This window comes from Saccopteryx leptura, chromosome 1, assembly GCF_036850995.1.
Source record: "Saccopteryx leptura isolate mSacLep1 chromosome 1, mSacLep1_pri_phased_curated, whole genome shotgun sequence".
Taxonomy (NCBI): Eukaryota; Metazoa; Chordata; class Mammalia; order Chiroptera; family Emballonuridae; genus Saccopteryx; species Saccopteryx leptura.
Window position 1 is genome coordinate 375,857,067 of NC_089503.1, and position 26,410 is coordinate 375,883,476.

At 43.4% G+C, this 26,410-nt stretch overlaps 1 protein-coding gene across 1 annotated transcript; it reads right to left on the bottom strand.

Annotated features, from left to right (window-relative positions):
- Positions 1-739: 739 nt before the first annotated feature.
- On the bottom strand, positions 740-24,989 carry SPATS1 (spermatogenesis associated serine rich 1). Its single transcript, XM_066361402.1, has 8 exons — positions 24,857-24,989; positions 18,471-18,615; positions 14,101-14,225; positions 12,332-12,493; positions 4,985-5,105; positions 3,807-3,869; positions 2,470-2,585; positions 740-827 (listed from the first exon to the last, which is right to left on the bottom strand). Exons 1-8 carry the CDS (start codon positions 24,987-24,989, stop codon positions 751-753), a joined length of 942 nt encoding a protein of 313 aa, XP_066217499.1. The 3' UTR covers positions 740-750.
- Between the last annotated feature and the right edge of the window lie 1,421 nt (positions 24,990-26,410).

Below are 26,410 nucleotides of genomic sequence, written 5' to 3' on the forward strand. Positions count from 1 at the left end.
TTTCCAGCCAGGAAAGAAAGCCTCTCGGCATAGCCTAGACCTCTTCTCTTGAAGAGATCCAACACTAGAATACTTGTGGTAAATTCAATAAACCAGGCATTTACCTACCGAACTCTTGTTGTTATTTTTGATTTCAGAGTGAGAGGAAAGGATGAATAGAAAGAGAGAGAGGCCTGACCTGTGGTGGTGCAGAGGGATAAAGCGTCGACCTGGAACACTGAGGTTGCCGGTTCGAAACCTTGGGCTTGCCTGGTCAAGGCACATATGGGAGTTGATGCTTCCTGCTCCTCCCTCTTTTCTCTCTCTCTCTCTCTCTCTCTCTCTCTCTCTCTCTCTCTCTCTCCGAAAATCAATCAATAAATATATATATATATGTATATATAAAGAAAAATGAAAGTTTAAAAAAAGAGAGAGAGAGAGAGAGAGAGACAGGACCATAGATTTCTTACTGTGTGTGCCCTGACCGGGGCTCCAACCAGCAACCTCTGTGCTTTGGGATGATGCTCTAACCAACTGAGCTATCCAGCCAGGGCAACCTACCTAACTTTAGAGACTCAAATGCTTAAGAGCAAAAAGAAATAATCTAACCAAACTGAATACCTCAAACTAGAAATGTAGACAATGAAATCATACAAAATATTCCCAAATCATCTGTGGAATTTTAAAAGTTTAATACCCTAATATATAAATCCTTTGATAACTTAGAGTGCAGAGACAGTAGAAACAATCTTGGAACTATCTTCATTTAGCTTATTTGGTCCTTAGTGCCATTAGATCCGTAACAATTTTCCATCCGGACGACATACGGCTTTTAGTTTTCCCAGGATCTGAAATTAGAATACGATATGTGCGAGGTAAGTCAGTACTTCACTGAATTTACTTCTCAATGTCATATATGCGTTGTTTTTATTAAACCTGCAAACTTCAGTTATTGAAAGAAGTGCAGACACGCACACACACACGCACACACACACACCTGTGTACACACATTTTATTTACTAAAGAACCTACAGTGAGATGCCTGACCAAGTGGTGATGCAGTGGATAGAGCGTTGGACTGGGACGCAGAGGACCCAGATTCAAACCCTGAGGTCGCTGGCTTGAGCACAGGCTCATCCAGCTTGTGCATGGGGTCACTGGCTTGAGTGTGGGATCATAGACATGACCCTATGGTCACTGGCTTGAGCCCAAAGGTCACTGCCTTGAAACCCAAGGGCACTGGCGTAAGCCTATGTTTGCTGGCCTGATCTGAGTCCCCCTCCCCAGTCAAGGCACATATGAGAAGCAATCAGTGAACAACTAAAGTGCTGCAACTATAAGTTGACGCTTCTCATCTCTCTCCCTTCCTCTCTCTCTCTCTCTCGCACTAAAAACAAACAAACAAAAAAAAAACACGACATAATGTAGACTGTATAGTGGGGGAATTATATCAATGTTAAATTCTATGAATTTGATATTTGTATAGTGATTGTTGGAGAATATACTTGACCCTAGGAGATACATATTGAAGTACATAGAAGTAAAGGGTTATGATGTCTGCCATTCACTCTCGAATAAATCAGCAAAATAACAATAGCAATAATATGAGAGAGAGCACACAATTTTGGACAGTTGCTAACAATCATAGAATCTAGGTGAAGGATACGCACATATTTGTTCATTGTACAATTCTCACAATATTTCTGTTTATTTGAAAGTGTTCAAAATATAAAGTTTAAAAAAGCAGCCTGACCAGGTGGTGGTGCAGTGGATAGAGCATCGGACTGGGACGTGGAGGACCCGGGTTCGAGAACCCGAGGTCGCCAGCTTGAACGTGGGCTCATCTGGTTTGAGCAAGGCTCACCAGCTTGAGCCCAAGGTCGCTGGCTCAAGCAAGGGGTCACTCAGTCTGCTGTAGCTCCCTCCTGCCCCCATCAAGGCACATATGAGAAATCAATCAATGGACAACTAAGGAACTGCAAAGAAGAATTGATGTTTCTCATCTCTCTCCCTTCCTGTCTGTCTGTCCCTATCTGTCTCTCTCTCTGACTCTCTCTGTCTCTGCCACAAAAATCAATCAATCAATCAATAAATAAATAAATAAAAAAGCAAAGCCCAGTGATTCCTTCTCAAAGTCAAACATTTGATTGAGAACAGTCACACCAGCAGATGCAATGGACTCGAAGAGGCTCCCCACAGTGCTCGGTGCATGCTCTGTGGGCTTGTTTCTGCTCAGGATTGTCTTGGGGTACCCAAAATACCTACGGGTTGAGGCACTGAGTTCAAGGTGGTATTTCATTAAAAGAGTCAACCCAGGAAGTGTGGCCATGGCATCTGCCCCAAGGACCTCCACCTGGGTGGGGCAAAAGACACCATCCACTCTGGGAAAGGCTCTGCCTTTCCTCTTCTCCGTGAAGAAGCCCTCAGAACCCTGCGTTCCTGGGCTCGCCTCCAGCTTTTACGCTATTCTTTGAAGGTGCTTACACCCACCAGCAGAGGATACGCGGCGCATCAAAGGGATCGCTGGGCGCCAGTTATCAAGCTCCTTGACTTCTCTTATCTCATTCTTCAGCTTGTTGGCCTTCTCCTTTACCCAGAAAGGCAAGCTGTCAGAAGAAAACAACACCCAGAGCTTGTGTTTGTCCGATGCAAAATTTATAAACATGGTCAGTAAGAAGGCCTCAAATTTAGAAGATCAGTGTCAGAATAAGACACCGTGTTAATTGTTCACCATTTGTCCTTGACCCAAACGAAGATATTTTTTTCTGCCCTTCTCTGTCCAGGAAGTTGACCCTTGCAGCTGTCATCAACTTGACTCCTCCCTGCCCCCACCTGTGAGCTGGGCTTGGCCAATGAGAGGCATCAACAGATCAGAAGGTGAGAAGAGAGAGGTTGGGAAATATCTTACCTAGCTCTGCCCTGTCTCCTGAGAAGCCCCAGTTCTGGCAGTGGCGGCATGCTCCACTGCCGCGAGTCCTTCCCAAGAGCCCTCTCCATTGCCCACTGCTCGGTGAACCACGATCCCTCCTCTTGCTGCTCAGACCTCGTGGTAAGAGCTTCCCACTGTTGGGAGCCCCTGGGTGCTTCACCCTCCCGTGTGAGTTCTCTCAACCTGCTCACACATCTGTACACAGTTCCTACACTGAACTGCTTTCAGAATCCCAGGGAAGTGTGCCTTCTGTTTTCTGCTGGGACCTCAGCTAATGCAGACACCCAGGGCCCTCCCAGGTCCGTTGCGATTTGAAATGGTATATGCCGGGCTGTGCCCTGTGTGTCCCAAGAGGTATCAGGCAGTGAGACTCCTGAGATGAGCTGAAGCAGGAAGATGAAGGACGTTCTTTACTTGAGTAAATAAATAAAGTTTAGAGTGGAGCTAAGCAAAATCAAAAAGTGGGAAGCATGATATTTCATTGAAATACAGGAATACTCCAATGGTTTCTCTCTGCCTTTTCAAACTCTAATCATATTCCCTGGCTGCACTTACTGAAGCATGTGTCTTTCTTTGCCAACAAACTCTCAAGTTTTGGAAGCCAGGGACTCCTGTCTTTTTGCTCCATATAACATCCCCACATAGCGCATCCCTAGCACACCACACGGCATCTGGTAGCCTGTCAATCATATCTTGTGAGCAGCCCAGCTGTCAGACTCTACAGACACTTGTCTCCAACTGTCTCACCAAAAACTGTCCATACAAACTGCCCCGCCCACCTGCTGGGATTCAAAACGTCCCTATGTGTTGGATGTCTATGAGTTTCTCCATAGGAAAAAATAATAAATAATTGATATTTTCATAGAGAAAGAATAATAAAAAACATGAGAGAACTCACTTGGGAACTTGTGGAAGAGGCTCAAGTGGAATAAATGTATCAAATGCCTTTTCATAAGGCACTCTGAAAACAGAAAAGGTGAGCATGAAATTAGTTTGCTCCTACAGCGAAGAGATCAGTACGTCATTGCGGTCAATAAAATGTCCTATTTTATCTTTTTTTTTTTTTTTTTTGTATTTTTCTGAAGTGAGAAGCAGGGAGGCAGACAGACAGACTCCCACATGCGCCCAACTGGGATCCACCTGGCATGTCCACCAGGGAGCGATGCTTTGCCCATCTGGGCCGTTGCTCCATTGCAAGTGGTGTTATTCTAGCGCCTGAGGCAGAGGCCAGGGAGCCATCCTCAGCATCCAGGCCAATTTTGCTCCAATGGAGCCTCGGCTGCAGGAGGGGAAGAGAGAGATAGAGAGAAAGGAGAGGGGGAAGGGTGGAGAAACAGATGGGTTCTTCTCCTGTGTGCCCTGTCCGGGAATCAAACCCAGGATTTTCACACGCCAAGCCGACGCTCTACCGCTGAGACAACTGGGAAGGGCTTATTTTCTCATTTTAATTGTTACATATGGGCTTCAAATATGTAAGGGCCATAATTTTTATTAGTTTTATCATTTTTAGTGAACATCATTAAACATAGATAATTTTTAATGTGATATGCCATCATTTTTCTTTTAATTTAATGGTCCTCCCTTTCTCCTCATTCACTTTGGTCTAAGTTTAGTTCCCCGTGTAAGTGAACTCAAATAGTAGTCACTAATCAACAACCTGATTCACTATGAAACCTGAAAAGTCTTCAGATGTGTGGTAATAACAATAGGAATATAATTAACAACCACTTTTTGTAGTAAAGGTCCTGTGTATAATTTTAATTATATGTATGCCTACATTAACAAACTAAATACGGACATTTTTAGAAATTTTCACCCACTATGTTTTATTGAGATCTACGCCTTGTTAAATATAATTTCTTTATAGTAGAGAAAGATATGATTCCTTTATTTTTTAATGTTTTCTTTTTTTATTTTTTATTGAATGTATTGGGGTGACATTGGTTAATAAAATTATGTAGGTTTCAGGTGTACAATTCTATGCTACATCATCTGTATATTGTATTGTGTGCTCACCACCCCAGATAGAATTTCTTTAAATTTAACTAAGTAACCCTAGTATTAGTGTATACTTACATTGAAAAATTCACTGGTGAGAGCGTTGATCCTACTTTGTGGAAACCCTTACTCTGTTCTGGGTACATATATGGGTTATCTCCTGGAGTTAACTTTGGGATTCCATTCCTGGTATCAATATCTGTGAAAGATGTATTAAAAAGTCATAAAACTGGCTAAAGATGATCCACAGATTTGCTTTAAGCACTGAGATGACAATGGAAATAAGATAATTTAGCGCTTTATTATGAGATGCATATAGGTATCTTAAACTTCTGTTTATAATTGAGGAGAAGAAGATAAAAGTGTGAACCTGTGTTTAGGACGTTTTCTAAAAGGTATTGTTATGACTTTCTCACCCTGGGAAAGAAGAATAGCTGAGGTTTGGGTTAAAATGAATGATGACTCAGAGGTCATCGTATTATACCTAATCTAATATCTTAAACAAACATATTGTTTCAGAAGTGCTGTTTGGGAGAGATTTTCTCTTAAAAGTAACATCTTCTATTTGGACACAAGTCATTGGTTCTTTTTCTACTTGCTGACATTATCTTGTGAAATCTAGTAGATTTCTAAGTGTTGTCCTCAGACCACCTGTATCATAATCAACTGGAGTTAAAAATTTTGGGTTTTGCCAAGCATTGTTCAAATATGCAAGGGTTCGAGTTTGATCCCCAGTCAGGGAACATACAGGAACAGATTGATGTTTCTTTCTCTCTCTCTCTCCCTTCCTGCCTCCTAAAATCAGTGAATGAATTTTTTAAAATTCTGGTGTCAACAATGAGCAAGGACTCTAACTTAAATCTCTTCATCCCTGAGCATTAGTACGCTTTGAATCCCTGAGTCCTATAAAGCTCTAGGAGGAGTTATCGTGGGGCTTTGCCCCTCTGAATGGCTCTCAGGAGGAAATCGGCCAATGAGAGTCCTTCTCCTTCTGCTTCAAGGACTGGGGCAGTGCAGCAGCAGAAAGTGGGCTTCCCAGTGAAGAGGAGCTAGGAGAAAGAGCACACATTGCTTATTCAGCTGATACTAGGATATTCAACTAGCTCCTTCGGGCACCCCGGGAACAAATAACGAACAAGTAATCACTTGAGCTCGGAAGGAGACAGCTGGTACAAGATAGTCATTTAAACCCACACATCTGACACCAGATGCACCTCCTAAGGGAACAAACCTTAACTGCAAGACTACACAGCCTTGGGATCATGTTACCAGGCTAAAGGGGTCTGTTTGCCCTTGTGCATCAAAGCCCAGGAAGACACGAACAGGAGTTAGCAGCCAAGAAAGTAAGGATTTATTAAGGAGATGGCACCATGCCCAGAGTCACAAGTGAGCTAATGCTCAAAGACCTGGCTCCCCAATGGCTTCCAGGGGAAGGGTTATATAGGGAAAAAAGCATGAATCATGACTAAAGGAGTTAGGGTCGTGGTCTCTACTGATCAGTTGGTGCTAGAGCAGGGGGTAATCGATCATTGTATCTGGTCCTGATGTCAGCCATGGAGTTGTTCTTTCTGAATTTGCAAGGATTTGTTCACTGGGTGGGATCACTCATCTTTTCTGGGTACAGAGCTAAAACACAGCTGAGGCCAAGATGTCATCTTTCGTTTGACTGAAAACTCTGTCTCTGGAGTCAACAGACCCAGGACCTTGTCCTTAAGACTACTAGATGCTGACCAGAGCCTCATTGTCCTGAGGGCAGAATGATTAATTAAGCAAGGGAGAGGGAGGTGGGGGAGTCAGGATGCTGGGTGAGGCCAGTTTGAGTTAAAGGGGAAAAAATCAACAGAAAAGCCAGGGAAGGGTTTTGATAAGCTGTTCCCTACCGACCCAACGCCTCTAGCTGACTCGGAGACGCCACCTCACAGGAGTGAAAGGACTGGAGGGTTTCATTTTTTTTACCATTTTCTTTTAAAACCCTTTTCAATTGCTAAGACTCTTCATCTAAGCTTTTCACTAACTCTTTTATTTTCTTAGTGAGAGAGACAGAGACAGAGAGAGAGACAGACAGACAGGAATGGGGAGAGATGAGAAGCGTCAATTCTCCACTGCAGCACCTTAGTTGTTCATTGACTGCTTTCTCATATGTGCCTTGACCAGGGAGTTAGAGCTGAGCCAGTGACCCCCTTGCTCAAGCCAGCAACCTTGGGCTTCAAGGCAGTGACCTCTGGGCTCAAGCCAGCAACCATGGGGTCATGTCTATGATCCCATGCTCATGCCAGTGACCCTGCACTCAAACTGGTAAGCCTTATGGTCAAGCTGGATGAGCCCATGCTCAAGCTGGCGACCTCAGGGTTTCTAACCTGGGTCCTCTGCATCCCAGGCCAAAGCTCTATCCACTGCACCACTACCTGGTCAGGCCCAACCCCCCAAATTTTGTTTCAGAAGCTCTGGAGTGGTTCCCAGAACCAGAATTTTTAAAAATTTCATTCATTGATTTTAGGAGAGAGGAAGGGAGAGAGACAGAAACATCCATCTGTTCCTGTATGTTCCCTGACTGGAGATCAAACTCGCAACCCTTGCATATTTGAACAATACTTGGCAAGAACCAAAAGTTTTAATAAACACTCTGGTTGATTATGATACAGGTGTTCTGAGGGCAACACTTAGAAATCTACTAGATTTCACAAGATAATGTCAGCAAGTAGAAAAAGAACCAATGGCTTGTGTCCAAATATAAGATGTTATTTTTAAAAGAAAATCTCCCAAACAACACCTCTGAAATAATGTTTGTTTAAGCTATTAGGTATAATATGGGATCTTGGATAGTTTCTGAATATTCCACAAACACGGCTGTCAGAACAAAGTGCTGGCCACCATGTATGCATAGCTGATAGATCCATATCCTGCTTGTTTATGCTTCCAGATGAACCATGCAATGTCCCAGCTAGAAAGACACTCAGGAGGTAGAAAATGGGATACTGTATACACATTAAAATCAAAGAACCATATGAAGGAGCAAACTAGCAACTGTTCACCAAGTAACGTATTCTGGCCCGCATCTCTCCACCCCCGACGCAGTTAGGCAGAGCCACGTTCTGACCACTAGAGTGTGAGCAAAAAGGATGTGTGCCACATCCAATACATTGTACACCTGAAATTAATATACTGAATGTCAACTGTAACTGAAGAAGGTTTTTTTTTTTTACTTTTATTAATTTTTAGAGAGGAGAGAGAATGAGAGAGAAATAGAGAGAGAGAGAGAGAGAGAGAGAGAGAGAAGGGGGAGGGAGGAGCAGGAAGCATCAACTCCTATATGTGCCTTGACCAGGCAAGCCCAGGGTTTTGAACCGGCGACCTCAGCATTCCAGGTCGATGCTTTATCCACTGCACCACCACAGGTCAGGCAGTTTTTTTAAATTTTTAAAAAGGAAAATAATGAGGGAGGAGAGAATTTCACAAAGGAATAAAAGTTCAGTGGCAAGCTTCACAATATCAAGAGCTGAACTAAAACCAAGAAAGAGAAGAAGCAGGAAAAGACCCTGGTGGGGTTTTTTTTCCCTTAAACACTGGACGTTGAAGGAAGTCGTTGTACATCACCGAAGAAGAGGTAATCACACCAACACCAATCAAGCATCACTTTACAAGAAATACACAGGACAGACGAATCTGTTAAGTGGTATCAAGGAGTGTAATCAGCTATCTCTCAACTGTGGCAAACTCTAGACTAGGGACAAAGGACCTAGTTTCTTCACCAAATAAATTGCAACGGAAAAAAGGGGGTGGGGAGAACCGATATATTAAAAGAGACTTAAGAGACTTTTCAAGAAATGGCTAAGTGTGGACCTTATTTAGATCCTACTTCAAACAAACTATAAATGTTTTTTAATTATGGCTCTTGGGAAGCAGTTGAATATTTGAACATTGAATATTTGGTGATATTAGTGAATTTTTGCTAGTTTTATTTTAAAGATATGAGAATAGTATTGGTGTCATGTTAATAAAAATAATCCTTATCTATTAGAGGTACATACAAGTATATTTATAGATGAAACTATATGATGCCTGGAACTAGTTTTAAAATAACCCCTGGGGGAGAAGGGTAAAATGAAACAAGATTAGTCACATGTTAATCACTATTGAAGCTAAGTGATGATTTTCTGGTTACATTGTGCTCTTCTTTCTACTTTGACACACTTGAAAATGACCTTAATAAAAAGTTTTTCTTGGCCCTGGCCAGTTGGCTCATTGGATAGAGAGATGTCCCAGGTTTGATCCCTGGTGAGGGCACACATGAGAAGCGATTATATGCTTCTCTTTCCCTCCCTTCTCTCTTCTTCCCTTCTCACAGCCAGTGGCTCGATTGGTTCAGATGTTGGCCCCGGGTGCTGAGGATAGCTTGGCTGGTCCGAGCATCAGCCTCAGGCACTGAGGATAGCTCGGTTGATCTGAGCATCAGCCCCAGATGGGGGTTGCCAGGTAGATCCCGGTAAGGTTGCATGCAGGAGTCTGTCTCTCCATCTTCCCCTCCTCTCACTTAAAAAAAAATTGTTTTCCTTTTTAATAAAGGTGGAATAGTGGTTACCCTGGAATAAAGGAAGGAAAGATGTTATATTTAAGGAGGGGCCTATTGGAGGCTTCAAATACAAACATAATATGTCATTTCTTAAATGGACTGAGAATCATATAAGTGTGAAACTTTATTCTATATAGTCAATAATTATTTCATAAATATGCCTCAGTATTTATGGAAAAAAACATAAAAGGAAGAAGAGAAAAAGAATAATCACAAAGTTTAGGATACTTTTTACTGTTGAGTTCAGAGGGAAGTGATGAGTTAGGGTTAGGACTTGGATCATCATGATAATCCCACTCACTTTTTTTTTTTGTTTTGTATTTTTCTGAAGTTGGAAACGGGGAGGCAGTCAGAGAGACTCCTGCATGCGCCTGACTGGGATCCACCCGGCACGCCCACCAGGGAGCGATGCTCTGCCCATCTGGGGCTCCGCTCTGTTGCAACCAGAGCCATTCTAGCGCCTGAGGCAGAGGCCACAGAGCCATCCTCAGCGCCTGGGCCAACTTTGCTCCAGTGGAGCCTTGGCTGCGGGAGGGGAAGAGAGAGACAGAGAGGAAGGAGAGGGGGAGGGGTGGAGAAGCAGATGGGCGCTTCTCCTGTGTGCCCTGGCTAGGAATCGAACCCAGGACTCCTGCACTCCAGGCCGACTCTCTACCACTGAGCCAACCGGCCAGGGCCCACTTTTGATATATACTTGTCACTGGCCCAGTTCTGGTCAGTGAGGCATGAGTGAAAAAAAAATCTCCCAAGGACCATATAGCAAACTCTTCCTTCCTTCTAAAAGGGAAGGCAAGTTCTCGCTTCCACAGTCCATATTCTAGAGTTGGAGCAATAGAGAGGTTAATGTGGCCCTGCTCAAGGATGGCATGTGGGGTTGTAAAGTGTTCCATATTTCTAGAAGAAGAAAAAAAGAAAGGGAGGAAAAAGACAACAAGAGAGTTTCCTCTTCTTCTGGTCTTATTAACAGACATGATGCTTGAAACTGCAACAGTCATCTCGTGACCATAAAACAAGAAACATTTTTGATAAGACAACAATCCAACACAGTAGTAAAGAATGATAGTGCATAAAGACAGAATGAGCCTGTATCTTTGATGATATTTCTAGGCAACAAGACCCTATAGGCCACCTAGATTTCAAAGATTCTTGTTAGGTATATAATAAATATCTTACAAATTAAGCCTCTGGTGATTTGGGTTTTCTCTTACTTGCAGCCAAGAGCATTCTTAAGTAATATACAGCTAAACTTAGTTCCTTCTTGGTTTTTCTCATTTGTTTCTGATTTGAACCAGTAAAATAAGCCCTTCCTATTCTGCCCGATGGCTGCGTCTCAGTTGAGAGTGGAAAGTAGGGGTGTGCAGAGCAGGCTTATATGACATCAGGGCTTTAGTGGAAGGCTTTGGGGCCCAGGTTACTGTCTGCAGACCACACTGGTATCTGCTGCCTGCCTGACCTCTGCTACTCTCTGAAAGCTGGCATCTATTTCTATTTCTGTTTCTGCAAAATGTGCCATCCAGTCTGAGCCTCAAGAAGCCATCCCCCTCCACAATGCATCAGGTGAAGCATAAAATTATTCTCATAACATCCCTGGTTTGATCATCCACAGCGCATTCTACCATGGCCTCCTGGCATTCCAGAATGAGTCCTATGTGGCTCTCCTGGCTTGCTCTCTCTCTCTCTCTTTCTCTCATCCTTTCTCTCTGTCCCAACCTCCACAGCCTTCACAAGGTACAGAAGTGTGGCTATTCTCCCACACCTCCTGGGTGGGTGAGACCCTGAGGCTGGCTCTCTGCCCATCCTTGCCAAAGCTATCACCACTCTCCAGCTCAGAGTCAAGCAGCTAACATTTCCCTTTGAGGCTCCAGGTTATCCCCAAGTCACACTCTGAGGCAGAAGCCCCAGCTAGAGTCACATCCAATCACCCACTGGATTTTGATCTCAGGAGCTAGCCTCCTCAACACTCCCATATCGCTATATCCTCCTAACTCCTCCAGTCTGGCTTTTCATTATTCTCTGTCTAAACAAAATCATTGGTTTTCAAAACCATGTGTCACTGATAAGAGTTTAAAAGCCTATTTTAAAGCTCAAAAATGAGAACTTTCTATTTCTTTGTCTTTGTATTCTTGCTACAGCAATTCTCTGCATCCCTGAAGCAGTGGCTGCCTCCTACACAGGTATTTCTGTAGAAGATTGTGTCATAAAAGGTCTGTTGGGATTCAGCAACCCTTTAAGGTCTTTAATAAATTATGAATAGCTGGGAACAGAAAACTCACCATGTTATAAAACAAGGAGACAAATTGGTAGATAGGCAGAAGATGATAGATAGATAGATAAATAGATAGATAGATAGATAGATAGATAGATAGATAGATAGATAGATAGATAGATAGATAATAGATAGAAAGATAGATATAAATTCTTGTGCCAGTTACCTTTTATTAAATAAGGTATGAAATAACAATATATGCCTTAGCCTAAGACTTATAGGATGTTTTCCTTGTGAAAAATATAAAGTACAATTTAAATGCAAATGACAGGCAGCACCTAACTAAAACATAAATGATTTTCTTCAAACTTCAATGAAGGTTTCTATTAATAAGTATCTGAGAGAACTTATCTGATGACTTAAATGTCACATTAGCATTTTATGAAATTCAGAGAAAAGCAAGAATGTGGATCAGCATCTGCTGCGAGTTCTTTGCCAAAAACTGCAGCCGCCAACCCTCCCCTTCCCTGTCCTATCTTGCTGGCTGCGCCAGGCTGACACGCTGACCCTGCCGGGCTGGGCCTGTGGAAGCACAACCGGAGGGGATTTTCAGGCACTGCACAGTCAAGGTCAAGAAGGAAAATGTTACCGTATTTCTTCTTCCCAAGGCACTTGTCCACCGTCCTCTCTGATAGAGACCTCTTGTTGCCGAGGAAGACCCCATTAAAGAAGCACTGTTTTCCAACATGGTATGTGTGGATACTGCTGCTCAGCCTTGGGTAAAATGTCCACTCAGGACGCTGCCCATCTTCTGCAAGACATCAGAGGTCTCTACATTAGCACCGCTCCCAGCCTCATAATGCAACAGGGTGACGAAAGGTTGGGGAAACTCCCCAGGCACTCTCTGGCTTTGATCAGTGTGTATAACTCCCTGGTCCTACATCACGGCACCCTTAGCCTCTGTGGGACTAGACACAAAAGAAAGGGACATGGGAAGAAAGCTATCTAAGAGGCGCGCGCGTGTGTGTGTGTGTGTGTGTGTGTGTGTGTGACAGATACAGAGACAGAGATAGGGATAGATAGGGACAGACAGACAGGAAGGGAGAGATGAGAAGCATCAGTTCTTCGTTGTGGCACCTTAGCTGTTCATTGATTGCTTTCTCATGTGTGCCTTGACGGGGGGTCCAGCAGAGCCAGTGACCCTTCACTCAAGCCAGTGACCTTGAGCTCAAGCTGGTGAGCCTTGCTCAAACCAGATGAACCTGCACTCAAGCCAGCGACCTTGGGGTTTCAAACCTGGGTCCTCTGTGTCCCAGTCCGACACTATGCACTGTGCCACCACCTGGTCAGGCTAAGAGGCCTCTTTTTTTTTTTTCCAAAAAATAAAGCCAATTTTATGGTTGAAAGTGATTTTGTGCATTGGGAAGCTCAGAGACCATTTACAAGCACCTGTGACCCAACCTTCACTCTGATAAGTGAGTAAGAAGAAGACAATGCTCACCAACCAGGGAAGGGTTGGGCCAACCATGGCAACTGGGACCTGGTGGTGTCAGCAACAGTGGCTCCTGCATGCCCTACGGCGACACCAGAAGATGCATCCACGTGATTACGGCAAAGGAGAAAGGCGGCTGTGCGAACCCAGGTGAGTTACTGGGTCTCTCGGCATCTTTGTCTCCTCATTCTACCATTTTCCTACAAAATTGCTAAAGTGATTTCAAGCACTAAAAGATCTCCTAGTAGCTCCATGGTTGCTTGAGAAACACGTGGGCCCTGCGGAGGGCAGCGAACGATCCTGGGCTTTGGAGGTCAGCAAGTCGGGGTTCTAATCCCATCACTCTGCTTCCTTCCTAGCTACGTGTGCTTGTCCGAGCCGCTGAATCTCTCCAAGCCTCGGTCTCCTGTGTAAAATAGGTGGGTCTCTCTTAGCCACATAGATCTCTGTGTACTGACACAGAAAGAAGTCCAGGATCTATTTACTTTGAGTGAAAATAGTTTCTATACTAGTCTCTTCTGGGGAAAATGTGGTTCAATACTATTGCTCATATATCAACGTATACAAATGCATATGTAGTTCGAAGTTTGGGAAGAATGGTGTGTAGATATTAAACTTTTCACAGCTATTGAGCAGAATGGGGGTATTGTTGGAGAATATTGGGGAAGGTATTTCTTTATATACTTTATATACCTCTTTATTATTTTAGCATTTTATACAGTTCTTTTATGGTTTTGTAGAAAGCATTTCATTTTTGAAACACATGCGATGATGTTTTCCCCAGAAGACTTGTTGTGAGATTTAGAGATGAAGCATGTCGAGTGCCTGGCCCTTAGTGGGTTTCCGGTACATGGCGCCCAACAGGAGGGTGGACTTCCGGAAGGACCATGGGCCTGGAGGCGTGTGGAAGAGGAGCTGTGACTTACCTGTCTGCAACTTGAGCAGGCTGAACTCCTCGAGATATTTTTCCTTTTGGACTGCAGACCGCAGGGTTTCAGAGGACTGATCCGAATGTGAGGAGGAGGATTTCAGATCCCACTCTGCAGCTGGCCTGGAAGGGAAGTAGCAGGATTAAATTCTTCCATGCGCTGAACCTGGTATTTAGAACCTGAGCTTGACATTTCTTACACTAGAATTACCTCACTCGTGATACCCAGGCTCCCTCTTCCATGCACATCCATGAGCATATAATTTATTTATTCACAATTCGGGAGCCCGAAACATATTCAAAAGATGCATGCTTAAAAGTGGTTTGGTGGTTCCTTAAAAATTGAAATGTAGAATTACCATACAACCCAGCAACTCCACCCCTAGGCATTTAGGGAATACCCAAAAAGAGGGAAAACAGAAACTCAAACAGGCACATGCGCACAGATATTCACTGTGGTATTATGCATAAGAGTCCCAAAGTAGAAACAACACGAATGTCCACCAACAGATGAATGAATAACTATACTGTCACATATACATACAATGGAATATTATTCAGACATAAAACAGAATGAAGTGCTGATATGTATTACATACGGATGAACCTTAAAAACATTATGTTAAGTGAAATAAGTCAAAATACCTAAGGAAAAAATATTGTATGATCCCACTCAAATGAAATATCTAGAATAGATAAATTCATAAGGACAGAAAGTAGATTAGGTTAGTTAGATTATAGTACCAGGAGCTGGGGAGAGGGGAGAATTGGTAATTATTGCTAATCAGATACAGAGTTTCTGTTTGGAATGATGAAAATATTTTTTTAAATGGTAGTGAAAAATGCACAACATTGTAAGTGTAATTAATGACGGTGAACTGTACACTTAAACATGGATAAAATAGCAAATGTTCATATATCTAGCCACAATTTTTCTAAAAAAGGTATGATGTACTGCTTGCTATATGTTACTACACTGATGAACCTTGAAAATATTATGCTAAATTAAAGAAGCCAGACACTAAAAAAACAAAAACAAAAACAAAACATATTGGTGATTCCATTTATATGTAGTGTCCAGAATAACCAAATGTATAGAGATAAAAAGTAGATTAGTGGGTGTCTATGGCTGGGGGATAGTAGACACGGGGTGGGTAACTGCTATGGGGCACAGGCTTCTTTGGGGGTAAGTAAAATGTTTTAGAATTCTGGTAATGGCTGCACAACTCTGAATACACAAAAAACCACTGAGTTGAACACATTAAATGAGTGAATTATATAGCATGTGAATTAGGCGTCACGAGAACTGCTACATCATGGGCACAGAAAACAGTTTGGAGAGGGTGGGGAGTGCTGGGAGGGGGGTGGGGGAAGGGATGGGGGGGTACCTAGTGATGGAAGGAGGCTTGACTTGGGGGGGTGAATATACAATATGGCGTATAGAGATGAGTTGTAGAATTGGGCACCTGAAACCTGTATCATTGTACAATAATAACCAGAATCACCCTAATACAATTCAAAAACATAAAACTTACAAAAAAGATCCATGTTCAATGGAACCATTAAATGACAACTAAGTATAAAAAAAAAAAAGAGAAAGAACAGTCAAAAACAAACCTAGACTGAAGTGGTTATAACAACAGAGCATTATGTCTGGTGCTAAACTTCCTGGAAGTTAGTAGGTCCCACAACAAAGTACTGTGGGTGTCAGCAGAAAAAGCAATCACTTCTGGTTTAAGAGGCTTTGCATATGATAGATGGCCCTGGCCAATGTTTTCAAGTATAGTTATCTGTTCTCAAGTCATAGGCTTTTTCTTCATAAGATAACATCACCCTTATATTTGAATAGTTTCAAAGCAATTTCATATTGCTTGTGTTTGCTCCCTACTAACAACCTTGTGAGGTAGGCAGGGCCAATATAAAATCATTTCCACTTGAAAAGGAAATGGGCCTTCAGAGAAGTTAAGGATAAAACACACCCAGGCAGGGTCAGAGCTTGATCTGTAGCCTCACTCTAGACTGCGTTGCCTAAAAATCATAAGGAAGTCTAGTTCAATAACTCACTAGTCTTGTATAGCTGGATCTCCAGTTTTAAATAAATACATGTATACTAATACTTTTGAACTCTGAGTTTGTGTGCAGATAGAGCAAAAAAAAATGCAATAATTCAGAGTCCCCCAGTTCAGAATATTGATAATTTTGACACGGGGATGAAATAAATCTCTTACATATATATATATATATATATATATATATATATATATATATATATTTTTTTTTTTTTTTTTTTTTTTTTTTTTTTTTTTTAATTCAGTGAGAGGAGGGGAGGCAGAGATGGACTCCCACATGCACCCTGACCAGGATCCACCCAGCAAGCCCACTAGGGGGCAATGCTCTGCCCATCTGGGGAGTTGCTCTGTTGCTCAGCAACTGAGCTCTTCTTAGTACCTGAGGTGGAGGCCATAGAGCCATCCTCAGCACCCAGGGCCAACTCACTCCACTTGAGCCATGGCTACAGGAGGGAGGTGGGAGAGAGAGAGGGAGAGAACTGAGAGGAGGAGGGGTGGAGAAACAGATGGCACTTCTGTGTGCCCTGATGGGGAATCAAACCTGGGACTTCCACATGCTGGGCCGACGCTCTACCACTGAGCCAACCGGCCAGGGCCTCTTAAATATTTTTGAAAAGACTTTGCTAAACAAACTGTACAAAAAAGATTGCAAGGATAAAGGAAACTTTCCAAAAGAAATTTAGAAGTATTCACCTACTTTGTTTACTCAACAAACATTTATCTGAGTATATTTTGTGGTGGCCACTGTTCTAGACACCAAGGAACCAACACAGTCCTGATCTCAAGGAGCTTAGAGTCAAGGGGCAGAGAACATGGACAGATAAACAGGTGATTGTGGAAGAGTGAGTAAATGAAGAGGGGGAAAAAAGCAGGATTTAAAAAGAGTAGTCTAGACCCTGACCGGTTATCTCAGTGGATAGAGCGTCCGCCTGGTGTGTAGATGTCCTGGGTTTGATTCCTAGTCAGGCACACAAGAGAAGCAATCATCTGCTTCTCTTCTTCTCCCTCTCCCCCTTAACTCCCTCTTCCCCTCCTACAGCCAGTGGCTCCATTGGTTTGTGCATTGACCTCAGGTGCTGAAGCTAGCTCAGTTGGTCCAAGCGTGTCACCCTCAGGTGCTAAAAATAGCTGGGTTGATTCAAGCATCAGCCCCAGACCAGGGGTTTCTGGGTGGATCCTGGTTGGGCACATGCAAAATCTGACTTATTATCTCCCCTCCTCTCACTTAAAATAAAAATAATAAAAAGAGTAGTATAATAGATCTTAATTGTGTCAAATAAATATATACTGCTCACAAAAACTAAGGGATATTTGATCGCTTCATAGTCATTTTTTAAATATCCCCTAATTTTTGTGAGCAGTATATATACTATTTATCCTGACCTATGGTGGCGCAATGGATAAGCATCAACCTGGAACACTGAGGTCGCCGGTTAGGAACCCTGGGCTTGCATGCTCAAGGCACATATGGGAATTCATGCTTCCTACTCCTCCCCCCACCCTTTCTCTGACTCTCTCTCTCTTTCTCTTTCTCCTCTCTAAAACGAATAAATAAAAAATAAAAATAAATATATATCAATAAAGTATATATATTTATATCCATAAGGAAGAACTAGAAGTCTTTTTCTTACATATACTAAAAACATTGATATGTTAACATTGATTCTGTAAGAGATGAAGTTACTGTGATTTTCTTAATACTGCTTTTATATTTGCAAAAATTATTACAATGAATTGAAATTATTTCCATTATAACAAAATTTGTTAGAATAAGGTTTTAAAAAATTCTACTGTAAAATAAATATAAACAGAGAAAAATAGACCAAATATAAAATAGAAACTCAGTTTTATAATTATAAAGCCAACATCCAGGACAAGAAACAAATAAAACAAGGCCAGCCCTGCCCCCTGCTCCCCAGAAATCATCGTCGTGCTCCCTTCCCAGAGAAGTAGCCACTGTCCTACTCTGACCCTCATAGGAATCATTTCTTCGCTCTTCTTTAAAATTTGCCACCTATGTATGTATGTATATATTCCTAAAAAATATAGTTTAGGTTAGTTTAAGCTACTTTTGAACCTCATAATAGCAAGCACTTGCACGGCACTTATTATATGCCAGGAAGTAATTTAATCACTCGCCCAAGTTCTCACAGATGCTAAGTGGTAATGCGAGGATTTTAACCTCGTCTGGCTCCAGAATTCATGTTCTTGCCAAAGATGTCAAGACACCTATCAGGCTCTTGGCTCGCTGGTCGAAACTGCCCCATCGTCTATGGCTCTTCACTGGACGCTTACTTACTCTAGGTGGGCAGACTCTCTGCAGGAGCCTAGAGGCTCACTGACACCTGGACCTGATACAACAGAGGTTGAGGGACTGACCCTTTGGCCAGATGTTGTATTGGCAAAGCATCCCGCAGATTCCACAAATTCCTTGTGTTTAGTACCTGCAACACATAGATATGGCCATTTATTACATTAATGAAAATACTTTCCACTCTATCTCTTTCCCTAGATTATATATTTTTTAAAAACTAGCATTATTTTTTTTCGAGCATTTCTTGTATATTGGGGATTGTGCTGACATCTTACACACATTTTCCCATTTAATTCTCATCACTACCCACAGATGTAGGGATTATTTATCCTTCCATTTTACAGATGAGAAAACTGAAGATTAGAAGGTTAAGCAACTTGCCTTTAATCACGTAAAAAATAAACATCTTGGCCCAGATTTGATCACAATTTTTATGACACTAGTCTTAATTCCTAGCCACTGGGCTAGACTGCTCGTCCCCACACAGTCTACTCTGAACTAAGTGAAAGGTAAGATCTGACTTGAGTTATATATCACTGTATCTTGACTGACCTCTAAATACAATTTTTCAAAGGATTTGCTCATAGAAAGAATAATGAATATAGTTGGTGATCATAACCCAAAGATTTGTCTTCAGAGACGTCCATCGGCTCCCCTTATACTGTAGTGTTGTCATTTGTTTATATACGCAATTTCCCCACCAGAGTGTGTCTTGGTCATCTTCGTAGCACTCAGTGCAGGGCCTGACACAAAATAGATGTTCAATAAGTGGGAAAAAAAAGTAGCACTCCCCAGTCACCCACAAGTACATCTAAGGGAGTCCAGTGACTGCCGGTTAGAGAAGTGTGTCCATTGTCTTCACCTCTTTACAATCATTGCTTCGTGAAAGACAAACTGTACTCTCCTCTTCGGATGGAGATGTGTACCTTGTCCATTTTATAAATGTCAGATAAGTGGACAGGATAGTACCTTTTTTTTTAAATTTTATTTATTGATTTTAGAGAGAGGAAAGAGAGAAAGAAGGGGGGGAAGAGCAGGAAGCAGCAACTCATAGTAGTTACTTCTCACATGTGCCTTGACCAGGCAAGCCCATGGTCTCAAACAGGCAACCTCAGCATTCCAGGTTGATGCTTCATATACTGTGTCAGGCTGGATAGTACATGCATAATTTCACAGAGCATAGAAGTTCAGTAGACATAATGTAACTTTTGGTTATGAAAATATAATAAGAACAGCCCTGGCCAGGTAGCTCAGTTGGTTAGAGCATCATCCCGACATGCCAAGGTTGCAGGTTTGATTCCTGGTCAGGGCACATACAAGAAACAACCAATGAATGAATACATAAATAAGTGGTACAACAAATTGGTGATTCTTTCTCTCTCTCTCTCTCTCTCCTTTCCTCTCTCTCTAAAATCAATCAAAAATTAAAAATGGGCTAGCCAACTTGAGCACGGGATCATTGACATGACCCCATGGTTGCTGGCTTGAACCCAAAGGTCACTGGCTTGATTGAGCAAGGGGTCACTGGCTCAGCTTGACACCCCCCCCACCCAGTCAAGGCACATATAAGAAAGCAATCAATGAGCAACTAAGGTGCTGCAACTACAAGTTGATACTTTTCATCTCTCTCCTCCTCCTCTTCCTTCTTGCCTCTCTCTTTCTCATAAATAAATAAATAAATACAAAAATAAATTTTTTTTAAATGAGCTACTGATATATATAGCTGGCAAGAAAAAAAATTAATGCATTTTAACATCCAAATGAGGGACATGGTATACAACATTTCCCAAACAAATTTGATTTCAGACGCCTTTAAAAAAGAAAAAGTCCCTAGCCAGTTGGCTCAGTGGTAGAGTGTTGGCCCAGCATGTGGAAGTCCCGGGTTAGATTCATGGTTTGGGCACATAGGAGAAGTACCCATCTGCTTCTCCACCCCTCCCCCTCTCCTTTCTCTCTATCTCTCTTTTCCCCTCCCGCAGCCAAGACTCCATTGGAGCAAAGTTGGCCCGGGCACTGAGGACGGCTCTGTGGCTTCCACCTCAGGCACTAGAATGGCTCCTGCCGCAACAGAGCAACGCCCCAGATGGGCAGAGCATCGCCCCCTGATGGGCATGCCAGGTGGATCCCAGTCAGGCACATGCGGGAGTCTGTCTGACAACTGCCTCCCCACTTCTAAATTTGGAAAAATTTAAAAAAAAGAAAAAGAGCCTGACCAGGTGGTCACGCAGTGGATAGAGTATTGACCTGAGACACTGAGGACCCAAGTTCAAAACTCCGAGGTTACTGGCTTGAGCACGGGGGTTGCTGGTTTGAGCATGGGATCATAGATATGACAGCATAGTCGCTGGCTTGAGCCCAGAGGTCGCTGGCTTGAAGCCCAAGGTCACTGGCTTGAATCCAAGGTCGGTGGTTTGAGCAAGGGGTCACTGGCTTAGCTGGAGTCCCCCTATCCCCAGGCGTCAAGCCATGTATGAGAAAGCAATCAATGAACAACTAAGGTGCCGCAACTATGAGTTGATGTTTCTCATCTTTCTTCCTTCCTGTCTATATATACCCATCTGTCTCTCTCTCTCTCCTTCTCTCTTGCTCGCAAAAACAAATAAATAAATAAGAAGAAAAATAAAGGCAAAATAAATTGATTAAAGCATTATCAAACCATACTCCCATTCGAAAATCTGATTACTAACTCACTCTTCAAAGCAATCACTAATATCCACATTTTCTATTAAGGTCGGTGCAACAGCATGGGTGATGCAGCATTTCTAAATGATTGCTCCTTTATTGCCTCTGGCATTTTCTCCGAAGCCTCTCACATACTTTCTGCATTATTCATTGCTCATGCAGCAAAGTTTATGACAACTACTTCACACCTGCCACTGGGCCCACAGCACCGGTTAGACCAACCCAACTTCAGAGATGCAAACTGAAAAATGTTCATCTTAGAACTGATGGGTTAAAGTGTAAAAAAAACACAAAGATTCCAAAGTTAATGAGCTAAGCTTTCAATTCAAAAAATAAGGGGGAGGGGAGAGAATAAATCCCCTAAAATTATAAAGAAGTAAATCATAAAATACAAACAGAAATAAATGAAATGAGGAAGATGATCAGAACTATGGGTTCTGATCATCAAAGTTCAAGAAAACAGATTAACAAAGTTCAAGAAAAATATTTAAATACAAATATACAGTATTAGGAAGAAGAAGGAGGTCACAATTATAGGTAAATTAGAAATACCTTTACACATAAAGAAATTGAGGACCCAAAATTTCAAATAACATTTGCAAGGTGACAGAGCTATGGGGTATAATTTATAAAGTGTAGTTTCAACCTGACCAAGTGGTGGCACAGTGGATAGCGCATCGACCTGGGACATTTGCCACTAGAGGACTGGAAAGTTCACCAAAGCAAAAACTGGTTGCTACAGATGGTATCAGAGGGGCCCTTCAGAAGTTTTTTGTTTTATTTTTTCATTTTAGGGGAAAATTTTGAATATATTGCATAACTTTGAGCAGCAAGCAGTGAAATCACATGTACAGATTTAGCATATTTCCTTGTTTGCTTAAGAAGGCTTGTATTGGCAACACTCTAGAACAGGGGTCCGCAAACTACGGCCTGCGGGCCACATGCGGCCCCCTGAGGCCATTTATCCGGCCCCGCTGCACTTCCGGAAGGGGCACCTCTTTCATTGGTGGTCAGTGAGAGATGCAAAGCATGGCATCGCTCACATACAGTACTACTTCCAGTGACGTGGGATGCACGCCTCACGGCTCTGGAAGCACGTCACATCACTTGTTACGGCTAGCAGTGACAAATATGGAACCGGACATTGACCATCTCATTAGCCAAAAGCAGGCCCGTAGTTCCCATTGAAATACTGGTCAGTTTATTGATTTAAATTTACTTGTTCTTTACTTTAAATATTGTATTTGTTCCTGTTTTGTTTTTTTACTTTAAAATAAGATATGTGCAGTGTGCATAGGGATTTGTTCATAGTGTTTTTTATAGTCTGGCCCTCCAACGGTCTGAGGGACAGTGAACTGGCCCCCTGTGTAAAAAGTTTGGGGACCCCTGCTCTAGAAAGTGGCCCGTGGCTGAATAACAGGGAAGACTGATCTGACAGCCAAGGACCAAAAGAGCAGTCTTTCTGCTCCACTGGCATCAGCACCTTCTCCAGAGCCAACTGACTACAGGATCCTTCCAGAAGCAATCCTCCTCAAACAGGACCTGGAGACACTTACACGTGGCCTCCCGCTGTCCCTCAGCACCTGCTCAGGTAGGAGAGTCTGAGCCCTCCCACTCTGATGCTGATGATCCCATGTGAGCTTGACATCAAGTAACTTTAATCAGGTCAACTACCTCTCCATGCCCAGCCCCCAACTCCTCCCCCACCTCTCTCTCTCTCTAGCTAAGGTACATCCTTCTTGAAAGGGTCACCATTTATCATGATAATTGTTATTCAAATGCAATAAATATTCAGTAAGCCATAAGATAGGAAATTCTAACAAGTCACTAAAACACTACGAGATGAGGAAACCAAAGGACCAAGCGAAGGTTCTAGGGGCTAGAAAGGAATTCAGGGGAGAAGGAGAGTTTAGAAGAAATTCGGCTTCTTTGGTACCATCTGCCGAACTCAGGATAATTATCTCCTTTTCTTTAGGCAGGAATAACATCTTATATAACCAAGGCTCTTTCACACACTTGTCATCTCAGCTGATTTACACAATAGCACTGTCTGGAAGGGAGAAAATAACACAACGATCCAAGTTAGCTTCATATGAATACTCTCTAAACATTCAGTTTCCCACCCCTGCTTATCTGCTCAACAAATAACTTAAGGATCTAGGACAGTGGCATTTAACCGGATTTTTTTGGATCACGGACTCCCCTGAGAAGTAATGAAAGTATTGGGAGCCCTCTGCTAGAAAAACGCATGGACACCCACAGTGGTGCATTCGTCTTCAACTGGTTTTTGGAGCCGTTCATTCCTGAACCCCACGAGCTCAGGTGTGGTCTCCCAAGTGGACACACCTTCAGAGCAGAAAAGGAAGCCACGGAACTTTGGTTAATGTGGTTTGGGGATCTCAGGGGTTGGTGCCTCTAACTCAGAGACGTTGAGCCCCTGTGACCCACCCTTAAAATAACAGCTTCCTCCTTCACCCAGATCCACCTGGAAACTGTAGAGAAGTCTGGAGCTTCGAGTTAGAAGCCCAGAGCCTTTTCCTCCTTGCTGACCAGGGTATTATTGGGCAGTTAATGATGCTACTTCCTCCCGTTCCACTGGCCCCACTTGTAAGTGGGTGTGGTGAGTCACAGCACCCCCCTCCCCGCACTTGTGAAAAAGAATGAGATCGCAGACCTGAATACAGAAGACCAGGGACCACACTAAGATCTGATGGGGACGAGACAGAAGACCTTATGGTCCCTTTCTGTAGCATATAGTCCACTCACTTATAATAACAGGTAAATGTCAACCTGGGCATATACTACTCTACGGTTTTCTGAGAAACTGTGGCTGTTCTGCTCCACAACACCGTTCTCTCAAGGCAAATGTGCCCCCAAACACCATCCTCAGCCTGAAGAGCCAATTACAGAACTACTATCCATTATTTATTTCAGACCTTTCTTTAAGGTGATCATAATTTCTACCTGATCTGTCCCATCCAATAAACAGTGCCACAAATTATATGAGCTGGCCCTGGCCGGTTGGCTCAGTAGTAGAGCATCAGCCTGGCGTGCAGGAGTCCCAGGTTCGATTCCCGGCCAGGGCACACAGAAGAAGCACCCATCTGCTTCTCCACCCTTCCCCCTCTCCTTCCTCTCTGTCTCTCTCTTCCCCTCCCGCAGCCAAGGCTCCACTGGAGCAAAGTTAGCCCTGGGCGCTGAGGATGGCTCCATGGCCTCTGCCTCAGGCGCTAGAATGGCCCCTGATGGGCAGAGCAACGCCCCCTGGTGGGCATGCCGGGTGGATCCCGGTCGGGCGCATGCGGGAGTCTCTCTGACTGCCTCCCCGTTTCTAGCTTCAGAAAAATACAAAAAAAAAAAAAAAAATTATATGAGCAAGGAAAAAAACGAAAGAGCCTGGACCGTGGAGACCAGAAGACTCCTGCCCAATCCCAGCTTCGCTGTTTACTGACTGTAGTATCAGGTCAGTCAAACCTCTGGCTCCCTTTCCTCATTTGTAATATAACCCAGGGCTGTTATGAGGTCCAGGAAGTCATTTATGAGACTCTCTGCTTCGATGCTACACAAGTAGTTTTTTTTATGCCCCCAAACAGCCTCCTTTTAAACTAGAGGGGTTGTCTCTTGGTTCTATTACACTTGGATATGACGAGCAAATCCACACCCAGCCCTCTTGATTTCTTAAACTCAACTGTGTCTCCTCTCCACCGCGGTGGTGCCAGCGTCTTCTTCCTCTTGAACCTTCTCCAGCTGTCCGCTGTGGGTCGCCCTGGAGACGGAGGGCGGATGGCAGTCCCCGGGACCGTTTCCCATGGATGGACTCATCTCTGCACGTGTTGATTTTAAATAGTAACCGCAGCCCGGAGACAAAGAAAAGACCTTTGTAAGAACGGTAGCAGTCAAAACAAACAGAAATTCCACAGGCCATTGAAAGTCAAGAGGGCAGGGCTGGCCAGCTTCCCTGGCTCCCTCTACCAGGTGTTTCTTGGTTTGGATGCCCCAGAGCTCCAGTGAGTTCTCTCCCAGCCCCATCAGGGCTCACTGCCCGCGCATCCGGGGTGCCCTTTCCCTTTCCACCTGTGGGTCTTCCGTCCCCTCCTACCCAAAGGTGGCCCGGCTCTACACTGGGAGGACTCACAGGAAGATGCAGTGATCAACGCACCAATTGGCGGCCCAACTGCGGGATCCCTGGCTGGAAACTCAGAGCCAAAGGCCAGAGGGACACGGCCACCGCCTACTCCTCCCACAGAGGCGAGTTCTGAGGTTGCCGGGACACCGGCCCCAGCAACTCGCTGCAGCGCGGGTTCGCGCCAGGCGGGGGCCCCGGGTTCTCTTCCCTTTGCATCTGGGGGCTCCGGCGTGCGATGGAGTCATTTGAGATGGGCAGAATCAGAGGCTTCGGCCATGGTGGGGCGTCGTGAGCAAAGACTACTGGAAAAGTTGCTCAGCGTTTCTGGATTTTTCTTTCTTTCCTTTTTTTAATTCTGGCTCTTCTCTGGGCTATTATAGCACATTATTGTTAGAACTGGAGCCTCTGGTGGCAGTGAAGGATGAGCCCTCCACAGAGCTCTCAGATGCCCGCTTATAATAGGCATTGATTAGACAGGATCACCTAGCGCTTCCAGAACGCCTTTTCTGGGCCAGGAGCCCTGGTGGGTGTTATCTGCCTTGTGCAGCCAGCTGCACTTTTCAAAATAGAAAGCTGAATTTGAGCAAGGGCTTGCTCAAGGTCACCCAGAAAACTGAGATTCATTTCCAAGTTTCCTCCCTCCAAATCTACCACTCTTTTCATCATACCAACTTGAACTGACCTTACTAATCCTTTCCAGCACCATCTCATCAGCCTTGTGTGGAAAGCTTTCTCCAAGTCTAATTTAAGGCCTTCAGTTCAAATTCAGATCTTAATTCTCCTTAGGTGAAGTGAAAAAATTTAGATGTTTTATTTTTAATGACAATTTTTATGGATTATAAAATAAAGTGGTTATTGTAGAAATCTTGGAAAATATAGAACAGTAGTATTAACACCCACAGTCCTACAATGCAGATAAACCACTTTTTCTGGATCTCTATTGCTATATTAAAAAAAAAAAAAATCAACCCTGCCTGGTTGGCTAAGTAGATAGAGCATCAGCCCAGCATATGGATTTTCCGGGTTCAATCCCCAGTTAGGGCACACATGCCATCTGCTTTTCTTCCTCTCCCTGTCCCCCTTCTCTTTCTCTTCCACTCCCACAGCCAGTGGCTTG

Bases quoted from the DNA above. Each gene is read 5' to 3' on its own strand.
- SPATS1 (XM_066361402.1), bottom strand. From the start codon at position 24,989: ATGAGTCCATCCATGGGAAACGGTCCCGGGGACTGCCATCCGCCCTCC. The intron at 12,494-14,100 runs GTAAGTCACAGC...GATGTCTTGCAG, and splicing joins CCTGCTCAAGTTGCAGACAG to AAGATGGGCAGCGTCCTGAG. The intron at 5,106-12,331 runs GTAACATTTTCC...CATCTTTCACAG, and splicing joins CCTTGGGAAGAAGAAATACG to ATATTGATACCAGGAATGGA.